The sequence below is a fragment of the Aotus nancymaae genome, unplaced genomic scaffold (assembly GCF_030222135.1).
Source record: "Aotus nancymaae isolate 86718 unplaced genomic scaffold, 86718_ANA_hifiasm-v0.15.2.pri h1tg000008l, whole genome shotgun sequence".
Lineage (NCBI taxonomy): Eukaryota > Metazoa > Chordata > Mammalia > Primates > Aotidae > Aotus > Aotus nancymaae.
The window spans coordinates 19,594,840-19,615,006 of NW_026988419.1; the positions used below are offsets into that span (position 1 = coordinate 19,594,840).

Sequence of the window (20,167 nt, forward strand, 5' to 3'; positions counted from 1 at the left end):
ATACAGACTGTGGATTACAAATTGATGCAATGAATTGCAGTCACTGAGTTCTTGAAAGTGACAGCAACACACAAAACACTGGGTGAAGCAATTTGCAATGGAATTATTCAATTTCATTAAGCATCATTTAACCCATCAACCAAAGAGACAGAGCTACAAATCATGAGAAGATTTGTCTCTCGCATTCTCAGCTACCAAAAAAGGAAAAATAATTGGCCCTTTTTGACTTCCAAATAAATACTTCCAGTGCTAATGCTGTAATTTAATTATCATTCCCATTTAAAGAGAGAATGCTGAATTTTACAGGTATTAAATATTATGCCTCAAAATGCACAACCAGGAGATAACAGAACTTTAAAAAAAGTTGGACTCAGATTCCAATCTATCTGACTTCAGAATCCATAATTTTTCTACGTTATTATACTCAAGTGGAAAAGACTAGAGGCAATCCACTTGGGTTTCCTGTTGGTCAACTATATTCTATGATTAAGTTACCTTCAATAGTTATATGTAATAATCCTATTCATTATTTAATTCAAGTAAGTCAAAAAAACAGTTTTTCTAAGAGATCTAAATTTTATAACAACCCAAAAGGTAGATGCATGCCTTTTCCTTTGGTTTTAGCTCTCTATCAATCTTCTATTCACATATTTCACTGCCAATCTAAATAAAAGGAAGAAATATTCATTGATATTATTCAAAAGAAGGAATAAACAAATATCTCTAACTTTAGAAGGTATCATATAACTTTCACAAGAATATAGAATTAAATTATGCTTTATAATTCATTTATCTTATTCTTCCCTAAGAACATAACTATCTCTATTTTCATTACAGATATTATTTAAGCTATATAAGGTTAATTCCAGATATTAAGGAATACAAAAGGAATTAAATCATCTATATTTACCATATCTAAAGTTCATACCCTTATAAATCATAATTTCTGTCCTAATACTCTAAAATTGTTACAGAAAAACCATTTCAGCAATGAATAAAAATCAGTTGGGTAAGCATATGAGGAAAAGTTTTTGAGATGATTTAGCCCCTATTACTTTTATTCAAAAGATGAATTTTTATATCTGGTGTTTTCTTTTGGCTTATTCCTTCTGACTCTAGAATTTGTTCCAAATCAAAAAATTCAGCATAAAAATAAACAGTACAGCATAGTGTCTCAACTATCACAGGCGTATTGAGAATATTTAAGTTTTCTAAATAATTGATTAGGAATTTTACTTATTTTTATCTCATCCAACACCATATCTCTACATTATATCTTTATTGGATGAAATCTAAATAAACTGCATGAAGTATAAAGAAATTATTTTTACTCTTATGAAATTAAAATAATCACATAAATCTAATGTATATTTATTTTTCAGGTGGAAATACATAGTCTTTAATAATTAATTGTTTCCATTATTGAATATGATATTTTTTCAAAGGTTGATACCTATATATAAAAATCTAGTCTTCCCACTGCTGGTCATTGTAATACCATTTATAGTGAACACAAGGAAAAGAAGAAAGGAATGATGATATTTGTGATGTGTATGCAAAGGTTTTCTGTGGAAGGCATGAGATACACAATAGTTTTAGCAAACTTAAATAACAACCTCTGAAAGCCTTATAGCATATTAAAGTGATTTATTATTAAAGATATAATGCTTTTACTGTGTGTTAAAAATACTTATTTTTAATTTTCAAACAATTGGATTATTTGGGTAAAATGCTTTTCTACCTAAAAAGCAAAACATCTGATTTACAGTCTATAATAACTTAAAATCTATGTACTTATACCTTAACCTAATGGCAAATGTAAGTGCTATGACTGTAAGTTCTGAATATTCTTATGCATTTTAGAAAACACACACACACACACACACACACACACACACATATATATATATATATTTTAATGAATGCCTTCAGAAGCAATTGATAGCCACTCAAATGCTACTCCTTTAAAGAATGGTGTGAAAGCCAAACCAGGTAGTCATGTTTGTGGAAAATTAGAAGTTTTTACTATTGGAGGTAATACTACTTTGGAAAAAGAAACATAATGTCCATTTTAATCAGTGTACGTTTTCTTAGAACACAGCTTCTACTATATTTTTAATGAAATGAGAGAAGCTATCAGGAAAACAAAAGCCTATTGAACATAAGTGATAACATACTGGAAGCTACACAGATATCCAGAGAAAACATGAGGGGAAAAAAGAAGTTCTGTCTGAAATAAAAGGCATAATAAAATGAGATAATTGAGGAAGGGGAATATTAAATTATGTCAGATGCAACGTTAGAGACTGACTGAAAGATAACTTGAGATGTCTGATGCGGTTCATGCCGTCATCAAATTATAGTCGCAGAAAACGAAGTCTATGTTATTATCAAGAAAGAAGGAAGAGGATAGAATTTCGTGATAACTTGGAGAAATAAAATTGCATAATTTATGTATTTCTTAAATATTTAGTGACAATTTTGTGCTATGCCTTGGCATCAATATAAATGGAAAGAAAGGAAAAGAAATCAAAGTGAAATAGACTATATCTGAAGCACATGACACAAAGTTTTGAGTTAGAAAAAACACCACGGTAAAACAGATTCTTTTTTTCCTCCCTTCCCTCCCTCACTTCTCTCATTTTACCCTCCATATTTCCCTCACTTCCTTTAACATCTGGTGAGCACCTATTATCCAACCATCGTGAAAGTGGAGAAGAAAGCTCTGAGTTTCATGATAGCAGAATATAACTAAGCAATTACATGGTATGACAGGCTCCATAAGAATATCTAAAAGATACTGAGTTCTTATCTGTCACTTTTCTGGGCACATCATACGACTAATCATTTAATGCCCATTTTATCCTTATGTGATAAGTAGTACTACTATGCACATTTTACAAATGAGGAAATTGCGGCAAAAATATTTTATACAATATGCCCAAGGACACACTGTAAATAAGCAGCAAATGTGGGGTTTGAATCCAGGCAGAATGGTGGCATGCTCCTATTTTACTATACTGTCTGTCATAAATACAAGATAATATAGGATATAAGTCCAGAGTTCTATAAAAATGCAATTAAGTACACTGATTTTTTTCAAGCATATCTTCTTGTAGCCAATTCCTGAAGCCATTAGTAATTACATAAAATGTTAGCTAATTGGTAAGGCTTGTCTCTTTATGGAGAAAAATATGTCTCATTCACCAACTTCAACATTTTAAAATACTTTACAAGGAAATAAATTTAGCAAAATTCTATGTGGTACAAAGTTTTCTTGTTTACCTCTTGGGATGCCTAATCCAGAGGAACAAGCATGGGGAGATCTGGAGGGAAGGTGAAGTGAAACCTCAAGGGTGAATGTAAATTCTTTAGGCAATGAGGGTCAAAGGTATGTCAGACAGATGAAATAGTAAAGAGAAAGCTTTTCAGAGGCAAGATTATTTTATATAGTTGTTAACATCACATGGTTAGGATGTAGTATATTTCATAACTGATAGTAATAGACATTTATTTAGTGAGAAAGCACTAAGCCTTTGCATAGGATTTGTACAGCATGAAGGTCTTTGAATCAAGGTGTTCAAAGCAAGGTGCAACAAAGTATATAAAACCAATGCAGTGAGGCTTATTTTAAATTTTGTACTGCAATGTATTATTGCACTTTCAAGCACTTTGAATATGTATAAGTTGGTTAGTTTTATGTTAACTAGTTGATATGGGTTCGCTCTGTGTCCCCACCCAAATCTCATCTTGTCACTCCTATAATTCCCAAGGGTTGTGGGAGGGACCTGGTGGGAGGTGACTGAATTATGGGGGCAAATCTTTCCTGTGCTCTTCCCATGACAGTGAATGGGTCTCATGAGATCTGATGGTTTTAAAAACCGGAGTTTCCCTGCACAAGTTTCTCTCTCTTGCCACCACAGTGTAAGAAGTAACTTTTGCCTTCTGCCATGATTGTGAGGCCTCCTCAGCCATGTGAAACCGTGAATCCAATAAACCTCTTTCCTTTGTACATTGCCCAGTCTTGGGTATGTCTTTACTAGTAGCGTGAAAACAGACTAATACACTAGCCCTTTGATGATTAGGATATTTACAATATTTTGTAACAAGGCAGAAAGTGACCAAAAAAACGTTTTCTACTCCCACAAAATTTAAATTGTATAATTTTATTTTAGCAAAGCATTTAAAAGAAAAGTTTATGCTTTTTCTCCTCAAAACACATGTATTCCTAATTTATTGACCTTTCTCTTTTTTTGTGATAGTAGGCATTTGCCAACAGTGAGCTCAGTGAGCTATAAGCAGGTATTTTTGAAAATAATAATATGGCTAATCATTCTATCAAAGTAAAGGTGATATTTTAACAGCAAACAAGACACCATTTTCAAAAGAAACTTATGCTATAGAACATTTGGTAGCAGATATTTTTAGTGTTTTCTCTGCCAAATCTATATAAGGGCAGTAAACTTCAAAAGTCCTTCTATCTACCTTTAAGAAAATGTAGAAAAAGAATTTTCCTATTGTAAACAGTGCTGCAATAAACATAAGTGTGCATGTATCTTTATAATAGAATGTTTTATAATCCTTTGGGTATATACCCTATAATGGGATTGCTGGGTCAAATGGTATTTCTATTTCTACATCCTTGAGGAATCGTCACACTGAACAATGAGAACGCGTGGACACAGGGAGGGAACATCACACACTGGGGCCTGTCAGGGGGTGGAGGTGGGGTTGAGGAGGGATAGCAGGGGATGGGGGGATTGAGGAGGGATAATGTTAGGAGAAATACCTAATGTAGATGACGGGGAGATGGATGCAGCAAACCACCATGGCATTTGTATACCTATGTAACAAACCTGTACGTTCTGCACATATACTCCAAAACTTAAAGTATAATAAAAAAAGAAGAATTTTCCACATAGTATTAAAATATTTCAAAATGTCTGATTCATTTGCAAAACAAACTGATTGACCTCAGAACAAGAGGAAAGCCTAGTAAAATTTTAACAAAAATTCCTTTGCATAATTAATGGATGAATTTGAAAGTCCAGCCTAAACACTAATAAGTAAAGACTATCATACCTTTTTTTCCTTTTAGAATTCTGTATTTTTGTCAAGGGATCATTTGCAGTTCTGATAGCTGCTAAATCCAATCATAGATCATACTTGTGAATCATTGCATTACAGTCAATAATTAAAATTAATAATCAGGATTCCTTGAAAAAATAAGCACATTGAGTCATCTTTTCTCACTGAACTGTCATTTTAATGTCATTATTATATTTTGGTCAGAATCAAACAAAATTAGAGGCTATAAAAGAATCACATAGAATCTTTAATATTGCTAATTGTATCTTTCTGTCATTATTTTTATTTCAGGTGTATATATAAATCATTATATACATAAAATACCAGCACAGTAGTAAGTGCTTAAAACAATTTTATAAAAAATACTTTGGAGGCTACTGTGGTAGAAATCTAAAGGGACTAAGTGGATTAATAGAGGAATGGAAATGGCCAAGGGCATGAAGAAGGAAGACTGTGGTGGGAGAGGCAGCCTGCTTTCCCACACTGTCACTGACCACTGGGCTGTTCTTGGCAACTTACTTAACTTCCCCCAGGGTCCACTTTCTCAATTGTGAAATAAAGATAATAATGGTACCCACTGAATCAGATTCCAGTAAGATATGTAGATTTTGTAGGTAAAATGATGGCATGAAGTATACATTTAATAAATGTTAACCATCAATCAGCTCTTGGGACAGTGAGTTTTGGCAAAGAAAAGCCAAAGCTATAGTTATATAGAATATATTGCAATTACTACATTATTTTATGATCATTTATCTTTATACCTTGTCCCTGAGAGTCTGTATATTCACTGAGGTCAGGGATTCTGTCACAGTCACCTCTTTAGAACCTAGGATGTTGGCTAGCACACAGATCTCCAGTAAATATTACTAAATCAAGTATGACTGAGGAATAAAAGAGAGAGGTGCAAGCTTTCCCTTTGTTTCCACATTCTGGCTTCTGAATAATATCAGGCTCCTCTAAGAGTTCACCAGATCCTATCTGGAAAAACCAACAGGCCTATGCAGGGTGCAGGCTGAACTATGGAGTAGGCGTGGGTCTGGCACTAAACAGGAGCCAGTAGGTTAACTCCTTGTGTGAGTTCCTAGTTTATCCACTTTATAGAAACTCACAGTGACAAGTTATTGGATCTTCTGGCTAAAGCTAAGTCAGGAGAATGCTGTAAGCTAGACAAATGCCCGTAGTTTGTCTACAGAGCAAGGCATGGCCACTAAAGGCAGTCCAGGTCATGAGCCCTTGGTGTCTGACTCATGGCAAGAGACAAAATGTCAGTAACTCTGACTGTTGCCAGCCCAGCTCTGACACAACTCATAGAAGTATTATTCATCTCATTCCCATTCTATGTTTTACTGCACACTGAAAACATCCTTCCCTTTAAAAAAAAATTAAAAGCCTTAGTATTTTCATTGGGCTTATGGATGACTAACAGTCTCATTGCGTTTATTTTAAACAGGCTTCCAAATCACTGGATGTACATCGAGACTTTTCATGTTGCCTTTTAGGAAGGCCTTATAATTTTTCATTAAGTTTGCTATGTGATATATCACTTTCTGACAATAAAGCAATCTTATTTTTCAATTTTAATAAAATAGTTTTACTCTTTTATAACTTTGAAGAAAAATACATGCAGCCCTGTAAAACTGAGCAATTTCATGAGTTTTCAAACTGCAAGTTATTTTATAGCCTCCCTTTGGTAATTATAGAGATTTATATCCCTTTCCTCATCCTCTGCAAAATTCAGAGCTGATATGTCCAGTTGACTTAGAAACTGACTTAGGCCTCCACATTCATTATCTTTGATAATAAAGGTGTTAGATTAGATTAATGATTTAAAACTAGTATATGTTTGAGAGTGGGAGAAGGAGGTTTAAAACTAATTTATAGGAATATAATCCACTGGTCATTTTCACATTTCATCAAAAATATTTTAGAGGGTGTCTCAATAGTAATTGATCACATTGAGGTGACAAAATGTACCATTACTGCTTTACTAATAGAGGAAAGTCATTAATCTCCTTTTAGGTCCAGATTTTTAGTATAACCTGACAATTTATCATGTATCAAGGAAATAACATATTTTTAAAATTATAAAGAAGAAGTGTGCCACTACACCATGGATTCAGTTGATGTTGCAAATCAAATAATGCCGTCCATAACAATATGTTATACAGTTCTTATTATTACAACATAGGAAAGACTTTAGCTATTCTGGTTACCCTTTTCAAAAACCCCTTAATATTTAACTAAAAATGTAAGTTTATTTTAACTTATTGATGACCATTTGGATAAAAACTAATAATTCCATATTATATAGACAACATACAACACATGTCTTTGTCTTTTAAAAACAATGTATATAAAAATACAAATTTTTAAAAATCTGGGTGATTCAAAGATTTTTGTTCTTTTTTGTTTTTTAATAAATTAGGTACATCTGAAATGAAGTCACAACAGCTGCCTAATACAATGTCAGTGGAATGATTCTGTTTAATTACTGGATTATCATATTTCACTTGTAGAATTTTATATCAATATTTGTTAACAATTTATATTATAGTAATTAATAACTTAAATGAGTTTCCTTTTATATTACATGCTAATTTTCTACAGTACATAGCTATCAATTTAATTTTTTTCTACTTGGTTTGAAAATATTTTTAGAAAATAAATTCATTAAATGAACTGTATTTCTAATAAATGATGCATTTATCATATACTTATGAATAATATTTCATTTAAACCAAAATATTTTAGAGCCACTTTTCTAGTATTAATTAATATAAAGCTAGCATGCCTAATAATAATAAAATTGCAAAAATAATTCTAGTGATATAAATTTTAATTTGCCATTAAGTCACTTAAAAATATGTATGTTGATTAAAGTCATACAAATGGGATTCGCAAACCGTCTATGCTCCTACATTCAATGCATATACAACTGCACTATGCTGAAGGCACTGCACTGTGCTGAATCTCTCTTTTTCTCCTTATACCGTGGTGAATAAGAATAAGAAAGAGCTCACAACATCAGGGTGGAAGGTCACCATGAATAAACTGCTGTATGCATTCAAGCCACATATATATGGGAGGCAACTTTTTAAATTAGAGCAATTTCACTTCTAAGCGTTAGTGCTTCTGTTTTTCACATAAGAGAAAGTAAATAAGAAATACACTTTCTTAGGATACTCAGTCACAGCACTTGAGAGAGAAAGAAAAAACAACCTTGAAGTCAATAGAATTTAGGTCACTGCTAAATTAATATTTTCTCTATGGATATTCCTCTACCAATCACTTTTATACACACTTCACAACTAAGTTTTTAGGGTGAAATGTATCGAAATCTTGCTTTTCCATTGAAGCTCCATTAGCAGACGCAAACTCCACTGCATTAATGTCTAAGAAGCTATTTTAAAGCAAGAAGGAGACTATGAGACCTTTGTAACCAACAACAAATCATCCTGATTTTATTCTTAAGTCATGTTTGATGCACTCTTCCCACAATGTCCCCTTGACTTCTGCTTCCTCAGAAGTTTACATCTATGCAACATGTAAAGTTGGTGACAAAGATATGAGGGTACCTTTACCTCAGATTTTTCTATAATGTGTGAAGGTGAGAATATTTTGTTATTCACATATCCTAAATAAATTGGTCTCTGAGGTCTAAACAGGGCCTCACATACTGAATTGCATCCCGGCTAAAATCATCTGTATGTCCATCACCATATTCCTTTATTTACGTCAATCATGTTTTGTTTACGGGAAATAAATGGGGAGTAATTACATTTCTCTTTCTTATTGACCCAGGAACCAGAAATTATGAATATTTATTCTTTTCTTACAGAGTCAAGTGGAGTCATTGTTTTTCTTGTAATCTTTATAAAATATTGCTAAGAAGAATATGGAGGCCTTGTTTTACACATATTGGCATTGTTCAAGTTATGAAAATCTGTGCTTAATAAACTCTGTGTTATCTCTTCTCTTTCCTACATTTTCAGTGCATCTCCCCTGATCTTACCCATAAGCAAATAAACATGCTGTCTCCTATTTGAACTTAGAGCTACAATCTCTTCTTCTGTTTATCTTCACAGCCAAACTGTTTGAAAGTGTAGTCCCTACATAGTGTTTACTTTGTGACATAGTTTGGCTCTGTGTCCCCACCCAAATCTCACCCTGAATTGTAATAATCCCCACATGTCCTGGTACAGACCCAGTGGGAGGTAACTGAATTAGGGTGAATTTTTCCCATGCTGTTCTCGCGATAGTAAGTTTCATGAGAATTGATAGTTTTATAAAGAATTGCCCTGCACATGCTCTTTGGTCTGCTGCCATGTAAGATGTGATTCTGCTCCCTCATTCACCTTCCGCCATGCTGTGAGGCCTTCCCAGCTATAAGGAACTGTGAGATCATTAAAACTCTTTTCTTTATAAATTACCCAATCTTGGGTGTGTCGTTATCAGCAGAGTGAGAACAGACTAATACACTTTTCTTCAAATCAAATTCACTCTTGAACCTACAGTAATCCAGATCTGTCCAATATTAGCTCTGAAAATCTCTTGACTCAGGAAAACCCTCATTCCTAGACAAATTGGAAAAGTTGCTCACCCTAAACTCCTCCTCCTCCCATAATCTTCACCTCCAATCACTCTTCAAATTCTGATAAACTTCCTATCTGTAATGCATTCTCTCCTTTCATCTGCACAGTTTCCTAGCTCAAATTCTCATCCACTCATATCCTGTTATATTAGATTCCTCACAAGACTGACTCCCTTACTCTGCTATCAAACCCATCTTTCTAAAAAATGAGAAATAAAAGTAAAATTGTAAGGCCCTCCCCCAGCCAACTGAACGGAGCATCTCTTAGCCGAGGTAACCCCAGAGTAACTTTGAAAACTGAGCTCTCAGCCAGGGCAGGATGATGTTCAGACAAGCTTCCTTACATTCCCTCCCTTGATAATGACCATTAGCCTTGCTTCCCTAAGGGCTAAACAGAAACCAGCCCTTTCTTCCTCCCTACCTCCCTTTTTCCCTCCATCCTTTCTTTTCTTGTCTTTCCTTTCTTTCTTTCTTTTTTTTTTTTTTCAGATGGAGTTCTGCTCTTGTTGCCCAGGCTGATTTTGGCTCACTGCAACTTCCACCTCCTGGGTTCAAGTGATTCTCCTGCCTCAGCCTCCCAAGTAGCTGGGATTACAGGCATGCACCACCACACCCAACTAAGTTTGTATTTTTAGTAGAGACAGGGTTTCACCATGTTGGTCAGGCTATTCTCTAACTCCTGACCTCAAGTGATCCACCTGTCTCAGCCTCCCAAAGTGCTGGGATTACAGGCATGAGCCACCATGCCTGGCCAAAATCAGCCCTTTCAAAAGACTCCAATACTGATATCAACCAGTCACCTGATACTGCCGTTCCTCTTTTAGCCTGATAAGAGACCACTGACCATGAAGTGGTTCTGGCCAGTCTGTGGAGCATGTGCAGAAAGGGTTTTCATGTTCTTTACTTCACCTTTTGATGTCAAGTGGCTAAAAACTTCAGCCTTGGATCATGCTAAAACTGCCATTTTTGGTACATGGGACCCATGAAGGGGCATCAGTGTATATTGTGCATGTACATGATTCACCTTTCATCAATAATCATGACTCCTCTTCGAGCTTATGAAATGTTTGGCCAACCAGCTCAGCATAAATTCCTGTTCCATTTGCTCCTTGCTCCTCCCTTGAGGTATCTGTTTCTGGCTTCTGGCTGCAGGCTACACTTTCCAGCTTGTCAGAACAACCACTCTGCAGGCTATAACCCCTTATAAGGAATTTCTTTTTTAAATGTATGAACCTTCAGTTGACAAGGCAAATCTTGTCATTCTTCAGTTGACAAGGAAAATCTGATTACGTTGCCCAGTTTGCTTAATGCTCTTCAATTCCCTCAGAAATAGTTTAAGACTTTAATCAAATACTCCACGATCTTTTTTTTTTGTCTCTCTGTACACTCCTGCCTATCATGCCTCTTTTTCCTTAAGCTCTATCCATTTATATTATTACTGTCAGAACATGTCACTGCAGCCTCACATCTCTGTGACTTTGCGCACATACCGCCCTCTCCTAGAATCTATCCCTCTCCAGGTAACCTATACATCCTACTTATCTTTCAGATCTTAGCTCAAGCATAGGCTCCTTTGAAAGCCATCCCTACTCTTCCAGCAGATACGGGTTCTCCTTCTTGCTTTCCCCTGTACTTACATAGTCTTCCATTTTATTAACGCATGTCTTATTTCATCAAAATAATCTCTTGTTTCTCTTCCTTTACCTAGCTACAAGATCCTTAAGGGGAGGAAAGTGTGTATTTCCCTTTGTTTCCCATGAACCAGCAGTTTCTATCTCAATAAATAATTTTTGAAATAATGTTTCATGAGATAATTATTTTTACCTGATCACATTTGGGAGGCAGAATGGATACAAGTGCATAGAAAGGATTTTGTAATTATGAACTTTTTACTGTTCTTTTGCCACGGGTGCCCTTGCACAATCACTTTTTAAGTCACATTCAATACCCAGAGAATGACCAAGAGTAATTAGACTTATCAAAACCTGGGAGAAAAGTAGATGATTTGCTTACCGTTCTTGCATCCCATAAAGACAGGGACTTGTCTGCAGAACCTGTCAGAAGAGTATTGGAGAAAGGAAAAAACTCAATGCTGTTCACCGAATCTGTATGTCCATACAAAGTACATCTGCATCTTTCACTGTAAAGAAAGAAATTAAGAATTTTAGAAGTTAGTATCTATGCTGCCTGTATGATGCTAATAAAAATAATTTAAGGATCTGAGGCATAAAGTAATTTTATTAATGGCAAAAATTTTACAATAACAACATTTTAAAAGTAAAACTCTATAACTACCTTATATTCTCAGCACTTTATAGAATTAGTAGCATAAATCTAAGCTTAAATTACCTTTGGTTTATGGAATCACTTGGTAAAGGCATCTTTATACTACCTCATTTGTTCTTTGCCATTTGTTCTTTACCATATAAAAATTATCCCCATATAATAGAGAAATATGTTAAGACAATATTGTATGAATTCATAAGACCAAATAAACTTTTTTAGTCATGACTTTTCTTAATTGTTTCTCAGGCTTGGTTATATACTGGAATCACCTGAGGTACTTCAGCGGCTACCAGAGACTAGGGGAGGAAGAGAGAAGAGGGGAGAAGAATAGGGAGAGATTGGTCAGTGGGTACAAAATTACAAACAGATACAAGGAATAAATTTTGGTGTCCTATTACACAGTAGGATGATGTGACTATGGTTAACAGTAAAATATTGTATATTACATAACACCTATAAGAGAGGCTTTTGAAAGTTCTTGCCACAAAGAAATGGTAAGTGCATGAAGTGATGGATACACTGATTGGATCTCTCCACACCACAGATATGTACTGAAACATCAGATTGTACCCCATAACTATGTACAATTATTAATGCACTGATTAATTAATTAAACCAAAAAAAAGAGAAAAAGAATAAGAAAAAATACTGACACCCAATCTCAAGCTCCAGACATTCTATGCCAAATGATGATGGAGGGAATTAATTAGTGGATTAATGCCTCTCCTAGTAATTACAATTTACCTTTAGGGATGAGAATTTAAATCAGTGGTTTTCAAAGTGTTTCACCCAGACTAGCAGTACCACTGTCACTTGGAAACGTGTCTGAAATGCAAGTTCTCAGGCATCACCCCAAACCTATTGAATCGGAAACTCTGGAGGGAGCCCCAACAGTCTGTGTTTTAGCAAGCTCTTCAGGTGATTCTGATACATGTTAAAGTTTGAGAACCACTATTCTAAACTATTAGAAATGACTGAGAAGAAAGGGACAATTGCAGCTGTGTTTCGTGCCATTTTATGAAAGGGCTGTTTCTTAATGAAACAAGGTATATACACAGAACAATGTCACTACTCATGTGTAATGACTGATTACTCTTACATAACTTTATTTATAAACCTATTTTAAAAATAGAGAACAAATAGAATCAGGATAACTAATAAGTACTCAGAACAGAGGAGTCAATATAAATGTATTCCTAATATAATAACCAGACTGTTGGCCAGGCATGGTGGCTCACACCTGTAATCCCAGCATTTTGGGAGGCAGAGGCGAATGGATCACCTGAGGTCACGAGTTTGAGACGAGCTTGGCCAACACGTTGAAATGCCGTCTCTACTAAAAATACAAAAATTAGCCAGGCATGGTGGTGTATGCCTGTAATACCAGCTACCCAGGAGACTGAGGCAGGAGAATTGCTTGAACCCAGGAGGCGGAGGTTGCAGTAAGCAGAGATTGTGCCACTGCACTCTAGCCTTGGTGACAGAGAAAGACTCCCTCTTAAATATATATTTATTTATTTATTTATTTATATTTATATAGATATTTATAAATATTTATATATTTTTATAGATTAATTATCTGAATATAGGAATCTATAAAAATATATAAATATTTATAAATATCTATATAAATATAAATAAATATATATATACACATTCAGATAGTTAATCTATATTTAACTATTTCCTCTGTGGCTTGAACCAAGCCATGTACAATAATACAGTGTAGTGGGCAAAACTCTGCAATGCAAGCCAGGAGACTGAATTCCAGTCCTGACTTTGGCAAGAACTACCACAGTGCCCATAGATAAATTGTTTAATTTTAGTGGCAGTAAATTTCCTTCTTGTGTGAATGAAATTTACTTGATGCACTCAGTGATCTAGTCCAGCTCCTACATTCTGAGATCAAGGTTAGAAATGTAAAATGGAAAGGCAGAAGTCAACTTGAGTACAGTGTATATGAACTGTAAGCAGCAAAATATGCTCTTCCCTACTTAAATGTCGGCATTTTTGAGACATCAAAAGATATTAAAATTTGTATGTATAGGAATATGTATGTAAATAATTTAGCAACACTTCCCCTTTCTCATCAAAGCTAAGTATTACAGTAATAAATATTTGGAGCAAGAATATAAAATCAGTATATCAGGAATACTTTGTGTTAGTTTCCTTACTTCAATATTTCTGAGAAAGACTGATAACATTTTAATCACTAAAGTTGATGATGTGTATACCAGGGGTCAAGAAACCATGACCCTGAACTGTTTATTTTTGTGAATAAAGTTTTATTAGAATATACCAATCTGTTTACACATTGTCTATTGATGCTTTCCCAGTACAGTACCAGAGCTGCATAACTGCAACAGAGACTATACGGTCCACAAATCAAAAATATTTATTCATAGCCCTTTGGAAAAAAGTTTGCTGAGCCAAGATATATACCAATATATTTGAATATTTACAAGTATACTTGGGTTTTACTTATGACATTTAATCTTATTTGAGAGGAGTGCCAAAACTCACACAGTAAGTTATTTTCTTTTAAAAAATTATTGATTTTCTTTTTAAAAATTACTGTTTTATATACAAATTTTATCTGCTATTTTAAATTAATCCAAAATATATTTATGAAAATTTTTAAAGTTTCTATTCCAAAGCCTACTATCTTGAAATAATTATCTTTAAATATTAGTATAATTATTCTAGTTACAGCTCTATGGAGAGACAGAGAGGTGAGGTAGGAGAGGGTAGAGAGAGGCAAAAATTAAGAATTATGTATATATTATATTAAAATGGTAAATTATTAAGTTATATGAAATTTAACAATAAAATATAATAAGTCTAACTAAAGGCATTGCTGAAAGTCAAGTACTTTCTTATGACAAGAGCTATCACTATCTAAGTGATGTCATTAAGAAAAATATTAAAGTGTTATTTTGATAACATTTCATTTATAAAAAGCATAGTGAAAAAATGAAAATAACATATTTCTATTTCTCCCACTTTCTTTTTACTCACCTCTGAAATTTAAAAAATCTTACTGTTAAATTTAGAATGTCAAAAATCATAACATATTTTGATCTGCAATCACAAAGCTCATACTCAGTGTCCCTCCTTCCCCATCTTCCTAGTGTTTAATATATATTTCAATTAATCATCTGCATCACACTTTTACATAGTTTCATGACTATTCAGTACCTCAACCGCAATTTTCACTGGTTATTATTTTTTGGGTCACATGACCTGCTCAAATGTTTGTGGAGAAACGGTTCATTGTCATATTAATGCAAAGTCTGAGGTTGGGTCTAATTTCTCCAGTCATTCCCACACAATCTCCTCTGTGGCCTGTTTGCTATTTATACTCAACAGCCCTTATAGTTCTTTAACAAATACTAAAGTTCAGAAATTTTAGCACAGCATGCCTTAATAGTAATTTCCAGCTATTATTCCTAGACTTCTATTATTCCAGGCAAGTTTCTTCCCTTGTGTCTTTTTCTTCTTTCTCCTCAATTTAGTCCATTTATTTTGTTTAGGAACACTATATTCTTTTTTGTCTCATTTGCCTTTACATTTAATATTTTCTCTATAATTCTTATCTTTTTTATTTTTAATATTTGTTCTTTATAACTCTCAATTATGTTTATTCTCTTTGTGTGTTGGGTTGGGGGAGGGCAATTGAAAGCTTTTATTTCTGTTTTCTAGTTCACTTGTTTCCTGATCTTTCTCAATCTACTTTTCATTTGCATCTATAATCTTATGAATCATAATGAAATACTTTAACTCTTTTGATATTTTGTTATATAAAAGCAATTTAAAATATAGCATTTCATTAATTTGTTTGCAAATAGAGTAATTTTCTCTGAATTACTGATTTTATATCTTAGGTAATTCCTTTATCCACTACATGTTCTTCACTGAAATTTGGGGTTTTATTCATTTAGTCTTCAATTTGTGCAAAACTTTATAAATTCTAGTTGGTTTCTTTTTATTATTACTTATGAAGACAGGTGTTGGGGGATGGCTAATTTCCTAAAGATTAATGGCAAAATGTGGGAAAATTAATTGGCAGAAGGAGAGAAAGGCACTCCTGACTTCTATTCAGATTTGTGTTCTCCCACAAAATTTTTTCACCTCATGTGCTCTTGACTCAATTCCTGAATTTTATCTCTTCTCCATTTTTTTTTTTTTTTTGCTTTACTTTCAAGTATAGATGTAGTATGTTGCAATACCCCTTGTGTCATTGACTCTGTTAACTCTCAATGCCCCTGGCTCCCTCACTACCCTTATTCTGCCTCACTTATGCCAATTTGCTTTATCTCTTTTATCTAAGAATAAAAATGGCTTGTTAGGATTTATGCTTCCAATTATGACAGAGTAATCAGTTTCTGTACTTCTCTATTTTTTTTTTTTTTTTTTAACAGAGTCTCCCTCAACTGCCCAGGGTGGAGTGCAGTGGCGTGATCTTGGCTTATCACAACCTCTGCCTCCCAGGTTCAATCAATTATCCTGCCTCAGCCTCCAGAGTAGCTGAGACTACAGGCCTGCATCACCATGCCCAGCTAATTTTTATATTTTTAGTAGAGACCAGGTTTCACCATGTTGGCCAGGCTGATGTCAAACACCTGACCTCAAGTGATCTGCCCACCTTGGCCTCCCAAAGTGCTGGAATTACAGGCAAGACCCACCACACCTAGCCCCAGCATGTAATTTTTTTAAAATGCTACATATGTACATATGCGAAGAGGTAAAAAATGTAAGCCATACACAGGAAAAATAATATATATATATACACACACACACACACACACACACACACACACACACACACAATAGAAACAGACTCTCTGAATCAAACATTGCAAATCAAAGACCAAGAGTACAAATGATTATTATTATGTTCAAAGATTTAAAGGAACATATAGTTATAATGGGTGTACAGATAGAGAATCTCAGAAGGTAAATGCAAAGCATAAAAAAGAGGTCTATGAAAGAGTGGATAAGTATATGTGAAGTTAAAAAGTTAATTGTGTGAGCAAAATATCAGATTGGGTAGTAAAGGAAAAGAAAGTAGTGACAAAGAAAACAGAGTAATAGAAATTATCTGATTTGAAGAACTGAAAAAATATTGAAAACCATGGATTACAGTCTCAATAATCAATAGAAAAATATTACAAGGTCTGACACAAGTATACTGTGTTTCCAGAGAGGAGTGAAGAGAAGGATGAAGGAAGATAATGTAGAAATATTTTTGCAGAAATAATGGCTAAAATGTTCCCCAATTTAATGAAAAATATAAACACTTATTATATAAACAACATTCATATCAATATTCATATCAAGATTGAAAAACCTCAGCAAAATCCAAACATGCTTAATAACTGATAGAATGCACCTAAATATATAATAGTCAAACTGTCCACAACAAAACATAAAACAAAATCTCTAAAGCAGCCACTGATAAACATACCGTGTAGAGAGCAATTATACAAATAGCAACTGACATTTTGACAGAAACAATAAAGACAGAATCACTTTTTTGAGGACTTAGAATTCAATATTTAGCCAAGAATGCCTTCGATCATGAGAATAAAACATTTTTAGATAAATAAAAGCTGATAAAGTCATTGACAGCAGACCTTTTCTACAATAAAGGCTGAAAAGAAGTTATTCAGATTAAACGGAAATGACACCAGATGGAAACATCTGCATACAAAAGGAATGTATACCAAACTTTTTAATTTCACAAATTTTTTATAGAGATAGAGTCTTGCTATATTATCCAGGCTGGTCTTGAATTTGTGGCCTCAAGAAATCCTCTAGCTTTGGCCTCTCAAAGTGCTGGGATCGCAGGCATGAGCCACAATCCCTGGCCATATTGTTTTGTTTTTTTAATTGAGGCATTGTGACTTGTAAAGAATTATGCTCTCACCTTTAAAAAATTCATATACCAAATCTTCCATTAATTAAACTAAAAATTCTTTTCATTTGCAGTTTTATTAGTATATTTTAGGCAAATGCAACATTATTATAAATATAAGTACATTTGTGTTATTACAATGATAATCTAACAAATGTATATACACACAGAATGTATAATCTAGTAATATTTGTCCCTATGTTTATATGATATGCATTATTGGTAAAATACTGTACACATTCACAATATATATTCAGCTTTGTTGTCATTAGCACCCAATTAAATTATTTGCAAGAACTTTATATTCATTTATGGTGGTGTGGGGGAAGGAGCAATTCTTCAAATGATATATTACAGCTCACGTAGTTTCCCAAACAAAATAGAAAAGCTAGATCTTCACATAGCTCAAGAGAAGAAAGAACTGCTCAAGAGGGTAAGAAATCTGCTCATGAATCAGTGGCTTAAGGTGTGGGGCATCTCTGGCAGACAGGCTGAAAGAGCAGGCTTGTGAGAGATTAATTAGCTGCCACAGAAGGAAGACCCATTTAGAATTTCTTTGCAAGGTGAAAATGGACTAAAGTGATGGAGCATGACAGCACCGCAAAGAATGAAAATGATTTGTACATTTCCATCAAAACATAAACACTGAAGTCTCATGCAATTTTCTGTTTATCTTTTTTTTCTATCATTTTTTTAGGAAGAAGTTCACAAGCAATAGCTCTTTTTTAACTTACCCCTTCGTTTTCCTTTATTTCCTTTAGTCCCCTCTCTATTCTTTCCATGCTGCCTTAATTTGTTTTTCTGGTAACTAAATGATAAATATTTCTCTAACCTTTCAACTTGCTGTAAAGTTTGATTTGTCTACTCTTCCAGGTCAGATATATTTTTATTTAAAATGCATTTCCCATGCATATGCTAACTCTAAAAGGACACTGTTTTAACACAGAGTTCCTTGGCGAGACATTAAATTTTAGGGGTTTTATTTCCTTTGATGTGTTTAATACTACTATTATTGAATACAAAATCACAACTTAAAATTCAGGCCTGTATGAATATGCAGGTCAATAAAATGTGGCTAATATAATTATGAGACACTGATATAAAGGCAGCAGCAAGATATTTTTTAAGTGAGCATGAAAAAATAAAAATATCTATCTCTGTTTTGAAAGGGAATATGAGAATTCATTATCATATTAACCATTAGTAAGAGCTGGATTTTAAACAATGTGTATATAATTGAACCAAAATAAAATGATAAAATCTATCACAAGCCCATCTGAAATAAAATTCTTCGTGAAATACCTAATCTAACAATCCAAGGTGAACGTAAGGAAAACCTATTTAAATCCCCAGACTGCAATTCATAACGTCCAAGTTCATGAGGGATTTTCCTGACCTTCTAGTTTTCTGTAAAGGTTTATATATAAGCTATTTTTAAAATTCACAAAAATTCCACACCTTAGCCAGGCAAAATCCTCAAGTGACACCCAAATTTTGACGTCAAAAGTCAAGAATACTTTTATAATGAAGACATTTATTTGTTTTATAATACCAAAATTAATTCAGTTGGATAGTTAGTGGAGGGGGTGAGATCCAAATAAAATCTACCATGGAGTCTGCCGCAGGCTCTACCTGAGATTCACGACAATCTGTGTCTGCATGAAAATCATGTGGTCTGAGTATCTCACCCAGGTTGGATCATGGCCAGGCCACAGCTCCTAAACAAAAGAAATTCTTGGCCAAAACTCTCGATGAAAAATACATATTAATAGATTAAACATTGTCCCAAAATGGTCATAAAAATCCACCTCTGATAAAAGGCAGATTCCTAACAACCTCAAATACCTGGAACACAGGCAGGATATTGGGTCTAAAAGCAAAAGGTAAAAAAATAAAATGATCATAATAGAGCTAGAAACTCAGAGTGACTTCAAGTCCTCACTCAGCCTTGTTAAATAGTCAATCAAAACATTTTTTGCAAAGAATATGGGTGCAGGAGGGCTGGGACTAAAAGGCCAGAGTAGCACACACTTAACAGTGAAAAAAAGTGGAAGCTTGGCAGTAAACTGGAAAACTGAAAATATAAAACAAAACGAAGACCAAATATTTAAATAGCAACCTAAGGCAGGCTGAAAAAAACCAAAGCAAACGGCTTTATAACTCAACAGTTCCTACATTTTACATTATAGTTTAAGCAGACATTTATTGAAGCTTAGTGTTCTAAGCCATTTGCATACATTAAATGATAACAATGTGAAAATACGATCGACCCTCATTATTTG

General features: G+C 34.0%; 1 protein-coding gene across 3 annotated transcripts in view; it reads right to left on the reverse strand.

The window, feature by feature from the left end:
- Positions 1-20,167, reverse strand: part of SPAG16 (sperm associated antigen 16) — a 1,059,797-nt gene that overhangs the window by 372,245 nt on the left and 667,385 nt on the right. For all 3 annotated transcript variants that reach the window (XM_064373027.1, XM_064373029.1, XM_064373028.1), the window contains one exon: positions 11,696-11,822. In XM_064373027.1, coding sequence (XP_064229097.1) covers positions 11,696-11,822 — 127 coding nt within the window. The remainder of the gene's footprint in view (positions 1-11,695; positions 11,823-20,167) is intronic.